Raw genomic sequence first — 20,046 nt, 5'->3', positions numbered from 1 at the left:
AAGTAAAACAACAAGGGATTCTTGCTACAAAATCCCACAGCATTAGGCTAGAATTTATTAAATTGTATCAACCTAACATGAGAAACTAAAAATGGGGAGTAGTCCCGACTCAGAGGGATAGGAGAATGAAGAGGCTGAATACCAATTGAAGTCTTGCGTGCACAGGCTAGTTGCACACTATAATTACTTGCTTCATTGTATAGCTCAGGGTAATTCTGTGACTCTGAGTCTCTGTGGTTAGACATCCCAGTGACTTGGGCATGGGCAGTTGATGTACTTTCTGCTAGAGTACAGATGTCGTAGACCTTATTAAATCCTGTCTCTTTACTGATACCCCCAGGGAACACTTAATGAATGATGCTCCCTTTAAGAAGAAGAATAATTAACAATAACTTTATTATTCATATTAATTTATAGTTACTGGTTGCTATAATTAATGTTATTTATGAAAATTATCATAATTATAGCACTTTATAATTTACAAAGTATTTTCCCATCCATTTTTTTATCTGAATATTTTAATATCCCTCTGTCTTAGGTATGTCAGGTGATACTCTCCTTGTTTCATAGATGAGGAAACTATGGCTCAGGAAAGAATTTAATCGGACTGCCATCCACTGTCCTTACCAGCATATTGTGCTACCTATGAGTATATGGAAATGCATGTATCAGATTAGTATTTATTAGAATGTTTTATATCTGCATGTTAAGAAGCAGTTTGCACATTTCTCAGCTGCCTTCCATAGCAATAATGCCCCCCCTTTCCTTTTTGTACCAGGACCCAGTGTCAGAATATTCAAAGAGTCTAAATGTGTAAGAGGTTTTCTTAATAACATCACAGTATTTCCTGGTCATTAATACTCAGTAGGATAAAGATGAGATTGCTTCTGAGAGAGGGATTAGCACTTTTAAAACACCTGTTTCTAAGGCAAAGACCCACTGGCCTTATAAGGTTAGTTAAAACTGAGAATTTAGGCTCTGGGAAAACATAATCAACTTGTCACTTCACTTATTTTATTTAATTTTTTTCTTTTCAGTTTTGGCTGTGGCAACAGAGCTGAGGAAAATCTCTCATTTTTCGCAAGGGCAACCTTCAGATCTGGGCTACACAGTGTGAAATACACAGACACAGACACAGATGTGTGCTTTGTAAAAGGGCCACCTCACTTTATATTTTCTTGTTTTAAGCTCTAGGCAAACTGACTGTCCAAACCTTCTCACAATGCCTGGGGATGCCCTTGTGGTAGCGTTACTGTCTTCTCACCTCTGATCAATTCTGAGTGCAGGTAGAAATTGATGCTTCTGATAACATGGGACATTGACTTATGAAATCCATAAAGCTCCAGCTCAGAATCAGTAGCCACTGTCACATGCTCCATCTGCAGCCCTTGGCCAGAATCCCGAGCTGTCTTATTCTAGTTCATTTTTCAGACTCATTGCTTGGGACTTCCCATTTCTGTCACATAGACATTGATTCCTCACAGATTCCTCTTCCTAGACTGTAAGTCTCCCACCCTTGCCCTTCCTGTTCCAAATAAAATGTCATCACTTTAAGTAGTGGTTTCTGAACACAAAGAACTTGTAATATCTTCCCAGTTGGATATGCTCCTTGAGTACAGGATGGAAACATTTACTGACTTTTACTTTTGTGCTCATCAAAAAATAAGTGTGCAACCTTAGAAAAAAATCACCTGATACCTCTCAGTTTTTCTTATTTGTCAAAATGGGATAATTCTACTTCAGACTACCTCACTAAGATGTTCTAAGAGGGGAAAAAATGCAGAAAATTTTGGACAAAGCCACACTATAACTTGAGAAATCTGAGCTCAGACTGATATCAATGGAAACTGGAAATTTCCTTTTGAACATCTCTATGTTGCTTCTGGCAGGGAAATCCTGGAGGCAAGACCCTTGAGGAGAGACGCTCCAGCCTGGATGCCGAGATCGACTCGTTGACTAGCATCTTGGCTGATCTTGAGTGCAGCTCCCCCTACAAACCTCGGCTCCCACAGGTAAGAGCTGTCCAGGAATGTTTCCACATGTCCAGTTATAAATAGTCTATGATGATCTGAATGTACAAGCTGCTGTTTATAGCCCTTCTATTTTTTTTTAATTTTCTCAGAGTCAACTGTCTAAATTGTCTTTTTATTTAATATCAACATATGTTTGTTAACAGAAACTTTAAAATTAGTTTTATTAGTATTGTCTTTAAAATACTACAACATTATACAAAAAGTTTATGAAAATTAAATAACTTCATATTCCATTGCCCTGCTCTTCTTCTGGCTTTGAGTATGAGGATATTTTATTCACATTTTTATAGTTCTTACAAGTACAATTTAGGATGGTTATGTTAAAGGTATCATGAGTGCTACATCTTTTGTAAAGAAATTCCTTATGTTGGATGTGTAAGGTGGCTCCCAGTTTTTGTTTGTGTATGTAATGCTATGAAGGAAATGTTCATGCATATTTCCCTGTGTCAGATTCCTAACAGTGGGATTTCTACATTGAGGAGCATGACCACTTTATTTTTCTTTCCAAAGGTTGTGAATAGCTTATATTGGCCGTTTGACTGTACCAATTTCTCCTCAGTTTCACCAGAATTTGGCGGTACCATTAATCTGCATTTTTTAAGTGCAGATGGTGCCATGTTATCTGTTTTTGTATACTTTAAAAAACACACACACACAAAAAAAACTTACTTTGGAGCTTGGCTATTTTCTACATTGTAGTTGACTGTGTTCAGAAACTCAACTTCTATGGCTAGTGGTCACTCCCTGTCTCTCTCAGGTCTTGAGACGGTAATGGCAAATCGATTTCAGGGCTCCTGGGTCCTCAGAAGATGGCCAGCAGAACTCTAGATGCAAACCCTGGACTGGCACTGTCGTCACTGCCTTGTTTGACTCTTGCTAGATGCTCGCTTGACTCAGTGACAGTGCATACGGCCTGCTGAGTATCACTCCAGTTCTCGAACGGCTGCTCCTGTATTCACGATGGTTCCTTTCATGAATTAAAAACCAGCCCTGCTTCTTGGCTGTCAGTCACGTCAACACTGAACTGCACATAAGGCGGCAGTGCTTTCCGCTTTAGGCATATTCCCATTACCTCTTCTAGACATATAATGGGACTGTCAGCTGTGTGAGGGCACAGGTCAAACACACCAGAGCTGAGCTCTTCCTTAGCTAACTTCGCTCTTGGCCCCACCAGACCTGTTGGTAGTGGAAATGCACTTCGTTTCTATGAACATACTGAAGTGCAGGTATGTAGCAGGTGCTGTAGTCTTTTGGGGGAAATTTGGGAAGAAGAAAAGTGGATGGTTGAATGGGAAATAAATAGGACCCTTTGTCTTTTTCCAGGGGCCCATAATGTTAAACTATGGCAGATACTGTAAAAATATAAGGAAGAGGGTAATAAATACTTTTTAAGGTGGCAGAATCTGAGAGTTATCAGAAGACTTGTGTGTTCAGATTGAGGGATGGGAATAGTAATGATGGCAGCAGTAATGGAGAACAGCCTGAGCCATAGAGGGGAAAGGCCCAGGCTGCCAGGTGGCTGTGGATGAGGCCACTGAAGGCTTGAAGTAGCTATAGGACTGCGAGGTCTTCTACTGACAGCTTGGGGACAAATTTGAATGCCAGATTAAGATTTTGGCTTGTCTTTTATAGATAATGGGGAATAATGGAAGGTTCTCAAGCAGGGGAAAGCTAAATTTAATTCCAAAACAGGAACATAGGAAACAAGATGGGTTCTGGAAAGATGCAGGAGGATGGCCCAGATCTGAGATATTCCCCAGCAAGCCTTCCATGCTTTATAGTTTCTGACCATTGTTTGATGATAAGCATTTTTCCTATTCCACTCAAGCATATGCCTCACGCTCAGTTTCTCAGGACAGCACGGCCACTGAGTTTGGCACTGGAGTCACCTGTCTATGACCCCTTCCTCTTTTTAAAATAGGGTTTTTGCTTAATCTTTTTTTCTCCTCAATTCTTATACCTTAGTATATACCGGGGAGCTTCTGCTTAGAGGGTTTTGCATAGCATAGACTTCGTTCTTTAAGGCTGTGTCTACACACACCTCCCATAAACCACTGCATTTTATTGGGTTTATTTAGCAGCTCCATTTCTGTTTGCACAATCTCACTGTGCACACAAACCCATAATCGCTGATATTTGTGACTGTAAAGCACTTTCACATATATTCTCACTTGAGTAAGACTGAAACTCTGATATTAAAGATATGCTTATTTGGAGTTGAGGAAGCTAAGATTTAGAAGATAAGTGACCTGTCTTAGGACATATAACTACAGTGTGAACACAGTTGGACCCTGAGTTTACACCCATGTTTGATTTTAAGTTCTAGAACTGTTACTGACAAGATAAGGAGGCCTCTGGAGCTAAAATACAACTGAGGCCTAGATGTTATCTTTAGGGAGGAAAAGGTCAGGGAGTCCAAACCGCATGACCAGAGATATGCTGGGGGAGGATAGGTTACCTTGGGGGTGGCGAGGTTCTCGTTTTCCCAGTTTTGCCCCTTGCTAGGCATCTGGGGCTTCCTGCCCTGGTAAGTTTCTGTATCTGGCCCATAGTCCTTGCTCTACTCATGTCTGTCTAACTGCCTATAACAGAACCAGATTGAGGATATCAGTATTTTTAAAATATTTCTATCAGTGGCAAAAAAATCTATGAGTAACAGTGTCCTTTGAGGCTTTCTTATAAAAAGAAAAAAATTCGGAAGGTTTAAAAAATTAATAATGATAATCTTTAAGTAGAATAAGTTGAGAATTAAGGTAAACACCTCAATGAGCCTGTTCCATTTAGAGTGAGAGAGTGATCCTTTCTAACTTTTCTATTAGTCTAATTTAGGAAAGCATGAGTTAATTGGGAGCTACAACTCATTCTTCTGAATTATCTTCACTCTGGTGGAACTGAATTAGATGTGTTAGTATTTATTGGTTAACATAATTATACGCTGTGAGAATGATAATCACACACCTAAAATATTAAAAATATGTGCCAAAAGGAGATGATGTCTGCAGTCGACTGTGTTGTGTTGTAATTAAAAGGTACTTGAAAAGTCCTAGAAATGTAGAATGTTAATACCCAACTTTGATGTTTCCATTTTTGATCCAAAGCAAATTACAAAACCCGTTGAATTGCCTGACTACTTAAAGTAGGCTAGTAGGTCTATGATTTCTCATTTTCCAAGCATGTGTTGTGTGCATGCCCAAATCCACCTCTGAATCACCTTTGTAAGCCTGCTTGGACTAATAGATCTAGGGAAAACCATAATGCATGTGGAATGTTTGTACCATTAGAGATCCAAAGGAGCTCTATTCACATAACAACTTTGAAAAATGTCTGAATACTTGAAATTATATTTTATGGGGTGTTTTTCTCCTTTTTCCAAAGGTGCATTTTCTACTCTAAGATTTCCCAACTTTAGTTCTGTTTACTTATGTATTCATATTTTTACTTGGGAAATGTGGCTTCATTTCACATGTTCATTCATTCACCTAACATTTATTGATATCCCATTATGGATCAGATGTCAGAAACATAGAAGTTAGTATCAACATGTCCTTGCTCTAGAGTAACCCTTACTTCTACAGAGGAAGCAAGCACATAAACAATTCAAACCCCACAAAAGAAGGGCTTCAGTGTGCTACTTTAAGCTCTCATGTGACTCACTAGATGTTGAAATTGTTGGAAAATCAAAAGTAGGAATGTCAATGTTACACTTTATACTTTCCTAGGGAAGTGTTAGGGAAGACCGCGCAGAGCAGAGAGCCTTTGAGTTTACTTGGCTGCCTAAGTCATGTGAAAGGCATGGAGTTTAAGGTGTGAGAAGAACAGTAATGAGAAAATCAAGGAATGTTGAAAGTGAATGTCTTGTGTGAAGAACATGTTAGTTCAAATGCTACACAGGGTATACGGAGTACAAAGGGCATAGGCAGATGAAATCACATGCACTTAGTACCTATGTGGCTCTCTTGATGCCCAGGAACTCCCATAGCAAGAGGAGGAATTTAGGGGTGATAGTGTTTCTGGCTGCAGTGTGTTTGGGAGTAACTGCTTTAGCAAATTTTGAATAAAATTTTAAAAATACACACCTGTACCACTATACAGCTATGCAATTAAACTAGCTTAGTATTTGGAGCTAAAAGTTCTAATCATTTTAAATATGTTTATAGAGAAGTACCTTTAGAAGAACAGATGTGAGAAATTCAGAGGCAGTTCTGGGGTGAGTTGCATATGATCATAGAATATGAGAGCTTAGGTGGGCCTTTGAGATCATCCAGCCAAACTTTTACTTTGCTGAAGAAACGTTTTTGCTCAGAGAGAGAAAGAGCGCACTACGCAATGAGGCCCTGTTAGAAGCGGGAAGACCGATTCCTTCTGTTCCTGAAACATGAGGTAATGCTTCTTTGTGGATGATAACAGTCACCAAGGGGTAGTTGGGTTCCCTTCAGCTTTTCAATTAGGTTACTCCAGAATGCCTCTATTAGTGGTATTTCTCTAAAATATATCTTGGAATCATAATAAAAGAGAAGGTAAATTTAAAAAAATAGGTAAGTCAAAAACATAACTTAAAGATATACATAAAGTATATGGCGGTATAGTGTCTTTGAGTTAATGTATATCTACACCTCATCCAGCTGGCATCATTTGTTAGCAGAAGTACAGCTTAGGTTCTCTGGAAGAGCTACGCAAGGGGTCAGATTGAAATTATTTTGATTTCTCAGAAGATGAAGGATAAATCATGGATTTGTGATTTCCCCCCCTCTCTTGGCAGAGCCAGGATTAGAGTTCTAGTCTTCTGATTCCTAGTACAGAGCTGTCTTTTATTCCCTGCTGTGAGTTTGGTAGGGTCAGAGATGTTACCTAGGTGACATGGAAGAACTTTCAGATATTTTATCTTAATATTTCAGGGTAATGGGGAATTTAGTAATTTTCAAATCAAGTTGCTTTAGAATTGGTCAAACGCAATTTCACAATCCTCATTTAGACTAGTATGAAAATTTCAGAGAGATTTCAGGGATAAGGATCTGGCTGGGCATAGTGTGGTAGCCTAGTCCCCAAGTCTGCCAATGAGAAGAGCGCTATCTTCTCAATTCCATGTGGTCACCTCTCTAAAAAGAACTCCATTTGTGTGAACTGTATGCATTACCAGTCTGAGCTTCCTTTCTTCTGTTCCTAAAATGAGCATAGTAACTACAGTTATTCCCCTTTGCAGAAACAACATGTTCTAGAGTTACAAGAAATAAGATGCTGGCTTTAAATAATAGTTCGCTCAATCCTTCCCATTTTGTTTTGGGATTATTAGCTTGAGTCTGGAGCTTCCTTTAAATCTTCAGGTCTTTGAAGGGTTGGGGCTTATTTTTTCTTAATGCTGGTTACCCTCTAAATGCTATATATATCTTCCTCATTTAAAACATTTAAAAAGTATTGTACGTTTTTAGTCTGTTTGGGAACTGAGTACATAAACGCTGTTTGGTCTCATGTATACATGTCTTTAACTGCAATCACAGCGCTCCCACGCTGGGTTCCTTTCACAGAGCAATAATCTATGAGGCAACCAGAGAAATTATTTCAATTGTGTGTGTGTGTTGTATGGAAGGTTTTTTATTAGGAATTCACATGGCCCAAGGGCTTGTAGGCAGCATAATCAGGGTGGAGTCTTGTGGTGCCATGGATCTTCTATTCTCTTGTGCTCTCTGTTCTAGCTTGCAAAAGTCATGAGTAGCTACACAGGAGATTAATTAATAATTAAATTTTTAATATTTCATATTATTTAGTGCAACCCAAACATGTAGGCGACTGGGAAGTGAAAGCTCCGACATGCAAATGCTGTGCTGAGATGCGTGTGGACTATCCCTGCAGATTGAGATCTTGCTGCGTCTTTATTTGGCTTCTTGTGAAATGAGATAAGAATTGGATCTTATGCTGTTGAGAAAGAGAATAGGCGCAGATAGTGTCATCTTCCTCTTTCTGTATTCTCCAGGGGAAAAGTTAGGAGAATATCATGATTTGCTGGGGAGAAAAACGGATTTGTCAATGTGTCTGTATGGTCTGCTTACTAATAGCTTTCTTTGAGAGCCAGGGTAAAAGTTGAAACATCGTAGTAACCTCATAGATGGGATACCAACTGGAGTACAGTAAAATAAAATGTGCAGAAGTAACATTTTACAAGAAAAAAGGATCTAATTCTTTCAACCAACGCTCATGTTTAGAAGCTCTGAGTGATTTTGAATTAGTCTGGACCTGCCAGAAAACTTCAGCAGTTAAATAACAATGAGATGGGGGTGGAGGAGTGGTTAGCTGACTCAGAGTTGCATGCCATGGGTTTGATGAAGGGCAATTAATTTTTAGATTGTATATAATTGCATCTCAATAACATTTATACCCCTCCTGTTTTAGAAGACGATGTTTGTGTCTATCATATGTGCTGAGCATAATTAAGTTAACTTTAAATCTTTGTTTTGAATGTAACATTTTCAGAGTGGAGATTTAAGCTAAAAATCTACCTTAGACTTCACGTTTACAAAAGTTTCACACAAAAAGTGTCCATGTTATGTGCCCCAGTGTAAGAGTGTGTAGGCGATCCCCCAGCAGTAATATGGGAGGGAGCTGAGCAGGCAGATGCTGCTGACCACCATAGAGAAACCAGCTCTTCTGGAGCCTGGGGAGGGATGGGGGTGTCTTCCTTGGTACCCTGGCCATGGTCCCTGTGGTAGCCTTTAGCTCGGATTTGTTTGCAAGACCTTGGCTCAGAGATGACTCTGTTACATTGCACTGAATCACTCGATTCAGGCATTGATTTAAAAAGAAATGCACAAAGCTGCCTGTTGAGCTTCTTCATTTTACAACAGCATCTTAGTGGAAATAATTAGCTCTGTGTCCATGCAGAAGCACACATCACATTTGCAAAATTAAATAGCTTTCTCGTCAGGACTGGTTTCCCTATTTCTTTCTTCCTCTCCCACTGTTTAAATATCTATTTTGGTAGTAGCCTTGGTCTGAAATCTCATGGTCACTTCTATTTTTTTTCAAATTTAAAAAGCAAATAAACTGCAAAATACAAATCCAGTGATATTTTTTTACTCAAGATGATTAGATTTTACCATGGCAAACACGTAAGAGTATTGCATTTTAAGAGAAAAAGCCATACCTCAAATAAGATATTGTCACTGTTTTACCTATTTCAACACCCAATTCTTTTATATGCTTTATAGCCAAATTAAAGTATAATGATGATAAGAAAGGTCTCTCTAGACAGAAGGTTGGAGGTGGTAATAACCAATCCTACATATCACCATTTGTCATGGTGAGTAACTGGTCTTCCTCCGCACAAAATATCATGTTGACATATAACTGCTAAAGTTCTTGTCACACTGTGTCAAAATGACCAGGAAAGTCATATACATCCCTTTCAGTGAATATATTAATTATAAATATGAAACTTTAATTTATTATGTCTCATAATTTGAACCTACCTATTCCTTATAAAACTGTAAACTGAACTTTTATTGAAATGAAAGATAAAAATTGGGCACATACTGCTGCTGAGCTATCAGGTGCTGTTTTCATTTGTGAGTGCAAAGAGGACCACCTATAAACTGTAGTGTTTGTCTCTCTCTGGTCCCTAAGCTCTAACTCCAATGGGCACCTAAGCTATGCTGTCATATTAGGGTTCAAGATGGAAGGGAATTGGATTATGTTTTGTTGTTCTGAATCACAAATGACTCAAATATACAGTAAAAATTCTAATAATTTTATCTCACAGAGTATACCTTATAGGGACAACATATGTGTGTAATGCCTTAAGCTTGAACAGCAAAGAAGTAATTGTGATAAATACCAGAGTGATGTTCTGAAAGCAAGATTATCTATTGAGTCCTGAAATACAGGAAGCATGCAAATTTATAATTGCTGAATGAATAGGTAAATGTTATCATTCAATACAGTAATGATGTAAGTATCCACACCTTAGAATCTGCTGGAGAATCCAGCCTGGATTGACATCGAGTGAATGACAAAGGATACCTACTTTCTGATTTTTCTATAATTAACATGTATTTGCACCAATAAATATAAGTATAGCTGAGGCAAATGCATTTTGTAAAGACAACTTAATGGTAGCTGCTGATTCAGCTAAAACTTCTAGCTTCATCCCTGCATTCATTGCCTTATATCACTTGAAAGCAATTCACTTGGTTGAGATGTTATTTTGGATTATACCTCAATCCTGTACCCAATCTCTTATTATTGGGATAATATAAAAATAAACATCAAGTTATTTTCTGTATACTCTACAGTACTGCTGAAAAGAGAGGACCATTATGTTACCCAGTGTTTTCTAATTCAAAGATCAATGCATTACATTATTGGATTCAATGATAGGAGATAAATAGTTACCTGACTGAGGAACTGATATATGCTTCCTTTTTTCCAGAAGAAAAAAAAAAAGAGTCTGCAGAATTATTTGACTCTTTGCTTGAGTTTCTATGATTCTTGTCTCCTTCCTTTACCACATGCCTCCTGACTTGATATTTGATGTCATAAGTATATGCCAGTTATAAGCCATTTCAAAACTAACTGCCTAAATCTAACTCATGCTTTTTTAAATGGAAGTAAACTTTCTATCTATATGCGCCTTTGAACATCCTTGAAATATGTGAACTTCAGGCTTTTTTAAAAAAGGGAGAATTTAATTCTAAATGGATTCCTTGCTTATATTGATGGTAAATGATGGATCCATTAAAGTAACATATTAAGTGATATAAATAAAATATAAGATTAAAGTGGCTGAAGAGATAGAATATTTATTTGTTCTTTTTAATAAATGTGGTATTTCAGAAAGCTTGAAGTACTAGTAGTCAGACTCATTAGCCCTTACCTGAAGTGTCTTGAGTCTTTTTTTCGAATTCCATCCTGATATTGTACTACTTATATAATAATACTGAAAAATGGTACTTCTTATATACTGCTAAGCTTCTAAACAATATGGAATCTTCTTGGCTTTCTCAGCCACCCAAACTACACAATGTGATGTTTTACTTCCCAAATGGCCATAATGTTAAATTGATTCTTATCAAGGCAGTCAAAGCCAGGAAACACATTTTATAAACAGCATTCTGGATGACTTAATGTTAGTATTTTATGTAATACTAAATTTAGGGCTCCTTTTCTCACCAGTCAGCTTGTTATGGCTGAAGTTATGATGTTTAACTTTGTTTATGGGCAAGTCTACTTTTACAGTCACTTGTAAATCAGTCCTTACAGTCAGCAAGGGGAGAAAATAGAGGGAGAATTGGGGTGATCTGTTTGTAGCTGTGTTAGAACAAGTTTCCTGGAGAAGGAAGGATGAATGGAAATGTGTTATTCACACCATCACCTCCTTACCACTGTCCATCAGATCAGATGGGGAAAACAGAAAGAACAATTGAATTTATGTCTGAAGATGTGAGAGAAAGACTGAAATGTATCTTGAAAACTGGTAAAGGGTCGCTTTCTGTGAAGAGCTTTGGATTGAGAAGGTGATCATTGTGTCTGATTTTCCAAGAGCTGCGTAGGTTTTCTCTCTCTCATTCATTGATTGGTTTGTTCACATATTTATTTATTTTTTTCTTTTATCCTTTGACTATAAGTTGAACTTAAAATCTCTGTTGAATTTTTGAAAGATATTAAAGATTTAAATAAGTGGAAAAATAATCTGTTGACCCTTGAATAACACAGGGCTGAACTGTGCCAATTCCCTTATAAACACATTTTAAAAAATAAGTACTGTAAGTGTATTTTTCCTTCCTTATGATTTTTTTAGTAACATTTCTTTAGTGTAATACATATACTAAATGTGTGTTAATTGGGAGATTAAAGATGGTGGTGGACTGAGTGGAAGCTACACTGACACTCTCCCGGGACCAAATTGGTATTACAACTCAAATATAGAAAAGCCATCCTGAATAATCAACTGCAACTGAAGATGAGCTGGAGAGCACCCTGATAACCACGGAGGAAAAGTGGAGACTGGTAGGAAGTGAAGAAGTGTGAGAGGGCTGGCCAGGCTCTCACAGACAGCAGCTGAAGGTCCAGAGGGATATCTCAGCTGTGGGGGTTCCCACTGAGGACTCTGGGGCCTAAACCCTAGGGTGAGCTTCCCAGCCAAGAGCACCAGAACTGAGAAAGGTGCCCATATAACACCTGGCTGTGAAAAGCAGGAGGGTTTCTGTCTGCCAAGGAGAGATGGCTGGAACTTCAGGCACCCTCTTAAAGAGCTAACACACAAAGTTTCATGTGCAGCCACTCATCTTGGGCTCCAGCAGAGGGAGGGCAGAGTGGACTGGAGCTGTGTGAGGAGAATCTAGGGTTGTGGGCTCTGGAGATAGATCTTAAAGAGCACCCCTCTGGATTCCTGTGCCAAGTCATTCCCCCATACTACAGAGGCAGAAGTTTACTTTCTAGGCAGCTTTGCCTGAGGGGGAAGCTATTGCCCCACCGTCTTGGAAAACCTTTCCCCCTACCCCATGGAGTTTCTACAGCCTCATTGAGAGAATCAGATTAATCAGCCTGCAGGCAGAGGCAGACCTCATAGTGCTTGGAGTCTTTGCCTGATCTGCTTCTGGACCTGGGCCTTGGAAAAGCAGGCTTTGGTGTGTATCTTGGTCCTATTCAAACGCACCCAGCCCCAACAGAGGGGACCTCAAGCTGTGGGTTGTTGATAGCTCCAAACAGGGTACTCAAAGGCAGTCACAAACAGCATCTGACATTGGCCTGCACCAGAGACCTTCCAAAAAGACTGAGAGTCATAGCAGGCCTACCTAATACATAGAAACAAACCCAAACAGCCAGCCAAAATGGGAAGACAAAAAAACAAGCCCCATATGAAAGAACAAGAGAAGCCTCCAGAAGAAGAACTAAATGAAATGGAGATAAGCAATCTCTCCGATATACAGTTCAGAATACTGATTGTAAGGATGCTCAACAGCATGAAAAAAAGATAGGGAAACTTTGAAAAATGACCAGTCAGAAATGAAGAGTGACATAGCAGAAATAAAGAATACATTGGAAGGACTAAACAGCAGATTAGAGGAAGCTGAGTATCTTATCAGAGAATTAGAAGACAGGGTAGAAAAAAATCACTCAATCAGAGATCCAAAAAGAAAAAAACAATTATAAAACAGGAGGACAGTCTAAGGGAGCTGTGGAGCAACATGAAATGTAACAATATTTTACATCATAAGAGTGCCAGAGGAGGTCAAAAGTAAGCAAGAGCTGGAGAACCTGTTTGAATAAATAATGGCAGAAAACTTCCTTAACCTGGTGAAGGAAAATGTCACACAAGTTCAGGAGGCACAGGGAGTCCCAAGCAAGAAGAATCCAAAGAGGCCCATGCCCAGCCACATCATAATTAAAATGCCAATGAAAGAATCAAGACAAAGAGATCATCTTAAAGGCAACAAGAGAAAAGCAATCTGTTACCTACAAAGGAGCTCCCATAAGGTTGTCAAATGATTTCTCATCAGAAACTCTATAGGCCAGAAGGAATGGCATGAAGTATTCAAGGTAATGCAAAACAAGGATCTTAAACTAATACTATTCTACCCAGCAAGGCTATCATTCAGAATACATGGTGAAATAAAGAGCTGCCCAGACAAAATAAGCTAAAGGAGTTTATCAGCACCAAACCAGTTTTGCGGGAAATGTTAACGGGACTGCTGTAATAATAAAAAGAAATAGAGAAACATAGGCACAAAGAATTAAAATAGCAATAAATAAGGACCTATCAGTAATAACCTTAAGGACTTTAAGGGAGACACAACAGCAATACAGTCATAGCCGTGGACTTTAACACCCCACTGACTTCACTGGATAAAACTTCCAGTCAACACAGAAACAGTGACTCTAAATGGCAAGCTAGATCAGATGGATTTAATTGATATTTACAGAACATTTCACCCCAAAGCTTCAGAATATACATTCCTCTCAAGTGCACATGTGTCATTCTCAAAGACAGACCATATGTTAGGACACAAAACAAATCTCTGCAATTCAAGAAGATTGAAATCATCTCAAGCATCTCAGATCACAATGACTTGTAGTTAGAAATCAACTACAGTAAAAATACTCAAAAACATTCAAATGCATAGAGGTTAAATAGCATGTTATTAAACAAGAAATGGGTTACCAATAAGATCAAGAAAGAAATAAAAAACTTCCTGGAAACAAATGAAAATGAACACACAACAACCTAAAATCTATGGGACACAGTGAAAGCAGTCCTTAGAGGGAAGTTCACAGCACTACTGTCCTACCTCAAAAGGCAAGAAAAATTTTTAGTAAACTATCTAACCTTTCGATTTAAAGAATTAGAAAGCTCCCCCGTGAAGCCGTCCAGACCAGGGCTTTTGTTTGCTGGGAGTTTTTTTTTTTCTTACTGCTTTGATTTCATCAGTTGTTATTAGCCTATTCAGGTTTTCTGATTCTTCCTGATTCAGTTTTGCATGATCTCACTCATATGTGGAATCTAATAAACAAAATAGACTGAGGAACAAAATAGATTCAGAGACATAGAAGCATGGAACAGACTGATGAATCTCAGTGGGAAGGTGGGGGTAGGGGAGTGGGTAGGGAGAGGTTAATCAAAGAATTTATATGCATATATGCATAACCCATGGACACAGACAATAGTGTGGTGAAGGCCTGGGGTGGGGGGGTGAATACGGGGTGGAGGGGATCAGTGGGGACAAAAGTGGAATATCTGTAATACCTTCAACAATAAAGATAAATTTTTTAAAAAAGGTGTTAGTTGACTGTTTTTGTTATCAGTAAGGCTTCCTGTTAAGATTAGTCTATTAGTAGGTAAGTTTTGGGGGAGTAGAAAATTATATTTGGGGGATGGGAGGGGGGAGAGATTAACCAAAGAACTTACGTATATATGCATAACCCATGGACACAAACCATAGTGTGGAGAAGGCCTGGGGGTGGGGGCAGGTGCTGGGTCAAGGGGATCAATGAGAGAAAATGGGGAGACATCTGTAATACTTTCAACAATAAACACAAATTTAAAAAATAAAAAAAAAAAACCTTTTTTCAGGTAAAAAAAAAAAGTGTTATATGTGGATATCTTTACTGTGGCTGTTTCAGCACCCCTAACCCTCATGCTATTCAAAGGTCAGTCGTATTGTTAAGATGCCTGCTCCTCAAATTGATCTGCAGATTGAAACCAATCCCTGTCAGCTTTTTCCCTTGTAGAAATTGACAAGTGAATCCTAAAGTTCATATGGAAAATCAAAGGACACATAATAACCAAAATAATCTTAAAAAAGCAAAGCAAAGACTCATGCTTCCCAATTTTAAAACTTATTCCAAAGCTTGAGGAATCAAGCAATGTGGTACTGGCATTGGTATAGCTATAGATCAACAGAATTGTACTAACAGTCCCAAAATAAATCATTACATTATGGCCAACTGATTTTCAGCAGAAGTACTAAGACATTCAATGGGGAACAGATAGTTTTTTTCAACATATGATGTTGGGAAAACTGGAAATCCTCAGTGAAAGAATGAAGTTTGACTCCTACCTTACATCATATATAAAAACTTAAAATGAATCAAAGACACAAACATAAGAGACAAAACTATAAAATTCTTAGAGGAAAACATAGGAGCAGTCTTTGTGACATTGGATTACTCAGTGACACCAAAAACACAAACATCTGAAGAAAAAATAATAGCTATAGTTCACACTTTTGTGCTTCAAATGACATCAAGAAAGTGAAAAAGCAGCCCAGAGCCTGAGAGATTACATTGCAGGCCATATATCTGATAAGGTATTTGTATCTAGAATATATTAAGACTCTTATAACTCAAGAAGAGGAAGACAAGTAATCCAATTAAAAATGGACAAAGAATATGAACAGACATTTCTCCAAAGATACACCAGAGGATAATATGAAAAGATGCCTGGCATTATTTGTCATCTAGGAAATGGTCAAATCACAACTGCAATGAGATACCCATTCACACACACTAAGATGGTTGTAATGAAAAAGACAAACAAGAAAATATGTTGGTAAGGATGTAGTGTAGTTGGAACTGTCGTATATTGCTGGTTGATCGTAAAATGATGCAGCCACTTTGGAGAAACTCTAGCAGTTCCTCAAAAGATTAGACATAGAGTTATTATATGACCAAGCAGTTATATTGCTATTATCTCCAAGAGAATTAAAACATATTTCCACACAATACCTGTACATGAACGTGTATACCAACATTATTCAGAATCCAAAAAGTGAAACATCCTAAAAATCTCTAGCACTTGATGAATGAATGAACAGAATGTAATATATCCATAACATTGAATGCGATTCAGCCATAAAATGGAGTGAAATACTAATACATGCTATAACATGTATGAACCTTCACAACTTTATGCCCTATGAAAGAAACTAGGCAGAAAAGACTTCGTACTGTATGATTTCATTTATATGAATAAGCAAAATCATAGATGCAAAGAGATTAGTAGTTTCCAGTGGCTGGATGTTGGGGAGAGTAAGGAATAACTACCAGTGGGTACAGGAGTTACTTTGGGAATAATTAAACTATTCTGTAATTAGTTAGTAATAGGGATTGTACAATTCCTTGAATATACTGAGGACTACTGGTTATAGAATTTTTAAGGGTAGATTTTACAGTATGCTAATTATATCTCAAAAAAATTAAAAGCTTGCATCAAACAGTGTGCCTGAAATACATACATAAAATTGTGCATGGCTCCTGCCTTATAGAAGCTTACAGTTATTGGGAGGATACAAGCTGACGGTTATAGCATGGACTATACATTCTAGGGAAGCACATATAGGATGGTGCTTGAAGAGGAAGTAGTAGAGCTTTGCCTGGATGTCATAGAGGCTACTTGTGCCTCCTCTCCTTACTTGTGTAGGAATCTCTGCAGGTAGGATCAGGCTAATATTTAGAAGCTGAGAAAGACAGTCAGCAATATACTATAAAAACACTGTCTTTCTAACAGTAAGGGCAGTTGAAGTAGGCTGCCTTAGAAGATGGCAAGTTTGCCTTTATTGTAGGCATCTGAAATTACAGTCTGGCATTTACCAAGTGAGTGATTTAAACTCTCTAAACCTCAATTATTAACCTGAGTTAATAACACATCTCAGAGTTGACACGAGGACCACATGAAACAATGGGTGTGTGTATAATGTGTGAACACACTATCTTGCATATAATAACACTATTACTACTGTTGCTTTTACCACCATCATCATTATCAAATGAATTTTGGCAATAATGCTGGGAAAATAATTCAGGCAACAGATGGGAGGACTGATTTGAATGATTTTAGGATTTCATGGTACTCTCTTGGTTACAGGGCTTAGAGTTTTCTGTTCCCTGATATAAAACTTGGAAAGAAAGACAAAAGACCTTGATTCTATTCCAGGTTCCCAAATTGACTATTTCTGTTCCTAAGGCAAATTACTGACCCTCAGACTACTCAGTGCTGTTTGCCATGATAGCTGATATAGATGTTTTATTTATTAAGATTGTTACTGACAAAAATCCAATGACCTTAGAAGGTGGTCTTTTTGACTATCAATAGAACTATGGGTGAACACTGAGATGGGTCATATGCGAAACAGTGTGAGAGTCAAGCAGGAGGACACTTTATTTATTCAGCCTTGCAAAGAACATGTTATCTCTTAAAAACAAGCAAGTGAAATAACTTGATTAGAATTCTGGGAACAATTATTTAAGATGCCTTAAGTCCAGAATTTCCATGATTGGCCAAGATATCTCCTGGGTAGTCACTACCTGTCTGGGTCTATTTCAATATCTGTAAAGTGGACTTGAGGAATGAGATGATCTCTCATGATGATTTGAGTTTTGAGTTGGTATGGCTCTGGCCCTGTACAAAATAAAAACTATATTGATTCTTCTTTTTGTGCTTTTATTATTTCATGATAGATTTTTTTTTTTAAGACTGGGTTAAAGTTGATGAGCATCATCATGTGCAACCAGAGAGAAGTATCTGCACATTGAATGATCCTCTCCATATTCTTTAAGATAATTTGCACCTAAATTTATATTGTTCAGGAAGATTTGGAACCAGCCTCATGGAGTGTAAGATTATTTGAAAGGAAGTGTATTGTAGTGATTAAAATGACGCATTCTAGGACCAGATTGCCATGGGTTCAAATTCCAGTTCTTCTACTTTCTAACTGTAACCTGGGATCAATCACTTAAACTTTTTATACCTGTAATTTTTCATTTTCATAATAAAGATAATTATGGTATCTACCTCATAGGATTGTGATGAGGAATAATTGAAGCACTTAGAACAGTGTTTGGCATATCAGTGGCACTATTTGCATTAGCAGATCTTATTATTGGAAGCTGGATGCTTATTCTTAAATTGAGCTATTGTTTTTGTGTGATAAGATTGACATATAAATTTGGTCTGTTATATCTCTGCAGATCTCTGAAACATCTATCTCACATAAACTGGGCATCATTTTTTCACTACCCCAAAGTGTGTCGGTCTTTCTGTTCCTGAGCCTTTGTCTAGTCCTTTTGATTACTTCATTGGCTTCTAATGCATGAACTCTAAAGTCAAAGCTAGAGTGATAACCAGTCTTGACACACCCATGAATTATCAACATCTTTTTCTGTGTATTACAGAGTAGTCACTCTGATAACTAAATTAGGTTGGCTTTAAAAACAAGTCAAGACTCATAGATTATGAACTTGTCACAGTTGGTTCAAGTGACTGTTCAGAATGCCCTTGATAGCTTGTTATGCAGAGAATGGTGGGCTCCACTCCCTGAGTTTCTGATTCAGTAAGTCTGCAGTGGGGCTCAAGAATTTGTATTTCTAAGAAATTCCCAGATGGTGTTGATGTTGGGACCACACTTTGAGAATCCTTCAAAGCTGCTTGGCAAATGTTTTGTAAGCAGCTCCCTCTTCCTCCTTTCTCTTAAAGCCAGTGTCACAAACTAGTCTAATAACTTCATTTCCTGGAGGAGAAGTGTATTCCTGGTTGCACAGTAAACTGACAGAATCTGGAAGCTTTTTGTTTAATTCAGAGTGATTTGCATCTGCAATTCTTGGACTAAGCATTTAGATGTTGAAAACTAGAATTCTAGTTCCATCTCTGCCATGTTTGGAAGCATAAATTTTAGTTGTTTTATTTCTCCAAACCTCATTTCCTTCATTCACAATATGATTACCTCTTCTGCTTGCCATATATGGTTTTGTGAGACGTAAATGACGTACTGTGCATTTAATTACTTTGTAAATTTTGAAACACTATACAAATGTTTTTTCAAACTCATCCCAGTTATCAGATGCACTATCACATTAAACGTAATATGTTTTGTGATAAGTACATCCTTCCTCTACTCATCTGAGGTAAATATTGACTTTTCTAACTCTGGTAGAAAGTAGGGTCTATGAGCTCTTTCAGTGTATTTACACCATCAGTTTGTACACTGGTCATAAAATTTTCCCGAACTTCATGTCTCAGATAATATAACATTTTGACAGGACACTTTTAAGCTATAGTATTTTTACATGATACTTTTATAGTGTTTATGATAGCATACTTTTAAGAGAAAAAGGCTGCTCTTTCAGTTTTAATGTGACTAGGATACGTCATAGGCAATCTTACTTTATCAAAATCTTAACAGAAACCCCCTACTCAACACTCTCCACACTTTTTTAAATTGAACAAAACCCCTTGTATTATAAATAGAATTTTGTGTAAAAATTTTAAAAGATGTAATTCACAACAGAGCAGAATAATATATCAAATACAGCAACAGCTAGCAACACAACAGGTTTTGAAAAATAAAACAAAAGAAGCACTCCTTTATTTTTGACTGTTGAGATCTTTGAAAAGCACAGACTTGCTCATCCATTGACTTATGAGCTTCAGGTTACTGCTGAGTTCACTGGAAAGACTGTTGGTTTGAGGTAATGGGGCATATAGATCATGGTGAGAAATGTATGAACAGGTTGCCCTCATTTCTCCAAA

At 37.7% G+C, this 20,046-nt stretch overlaps 1 protein-coding gene across 2 annotated transcripts in view; it reads left to right on the top strand.

Annotated features, from left to right (window-relative positions):
* LPP (LIM domain containing preferred translocation partner in lipoma) overlaps positions 1 to 20,046 on the top strand; it is a 601,611-nt gene that overhangs the window by 294,325 nt on the left and 287,240 nt on the right. For both annotated transcript variants that reach the window (XM_087818248.1, XM_016200064.2), the window contains one exon: positions 1,890 to 2,012. In XM_087818248.1, coding sequence (XP_087674374.1) covers positions 1,890 to 2,012 — 123 coding nt within the window. The remainder of the gene's footprint in view (positions 1 to 1,889; positions 2,013 to 20,046) is intronic.

Source organism: Miniopterus natalensis, chromosome 6 (genome assembly GCF_054644295.1).
Source record: "Miniopterus natalensis isolate mMinNat1 chromosome 6, mMinNat1.hap1, whole genome shotgun sequence".
In the NCBI taxonomy this organism is placed as follows: domain Eukaryota; kingdom Metazoa; phylum Chordata; class Mammalia; order Chiroptera; family Miniopteridae; genus Miniopterus; species Miniopterus natalensis.
The sequence above is the reverse complement of the archived record's forward strand: the minus strand, read 5'-3'. Positions and strand labels throughout refer to the sequence as shown.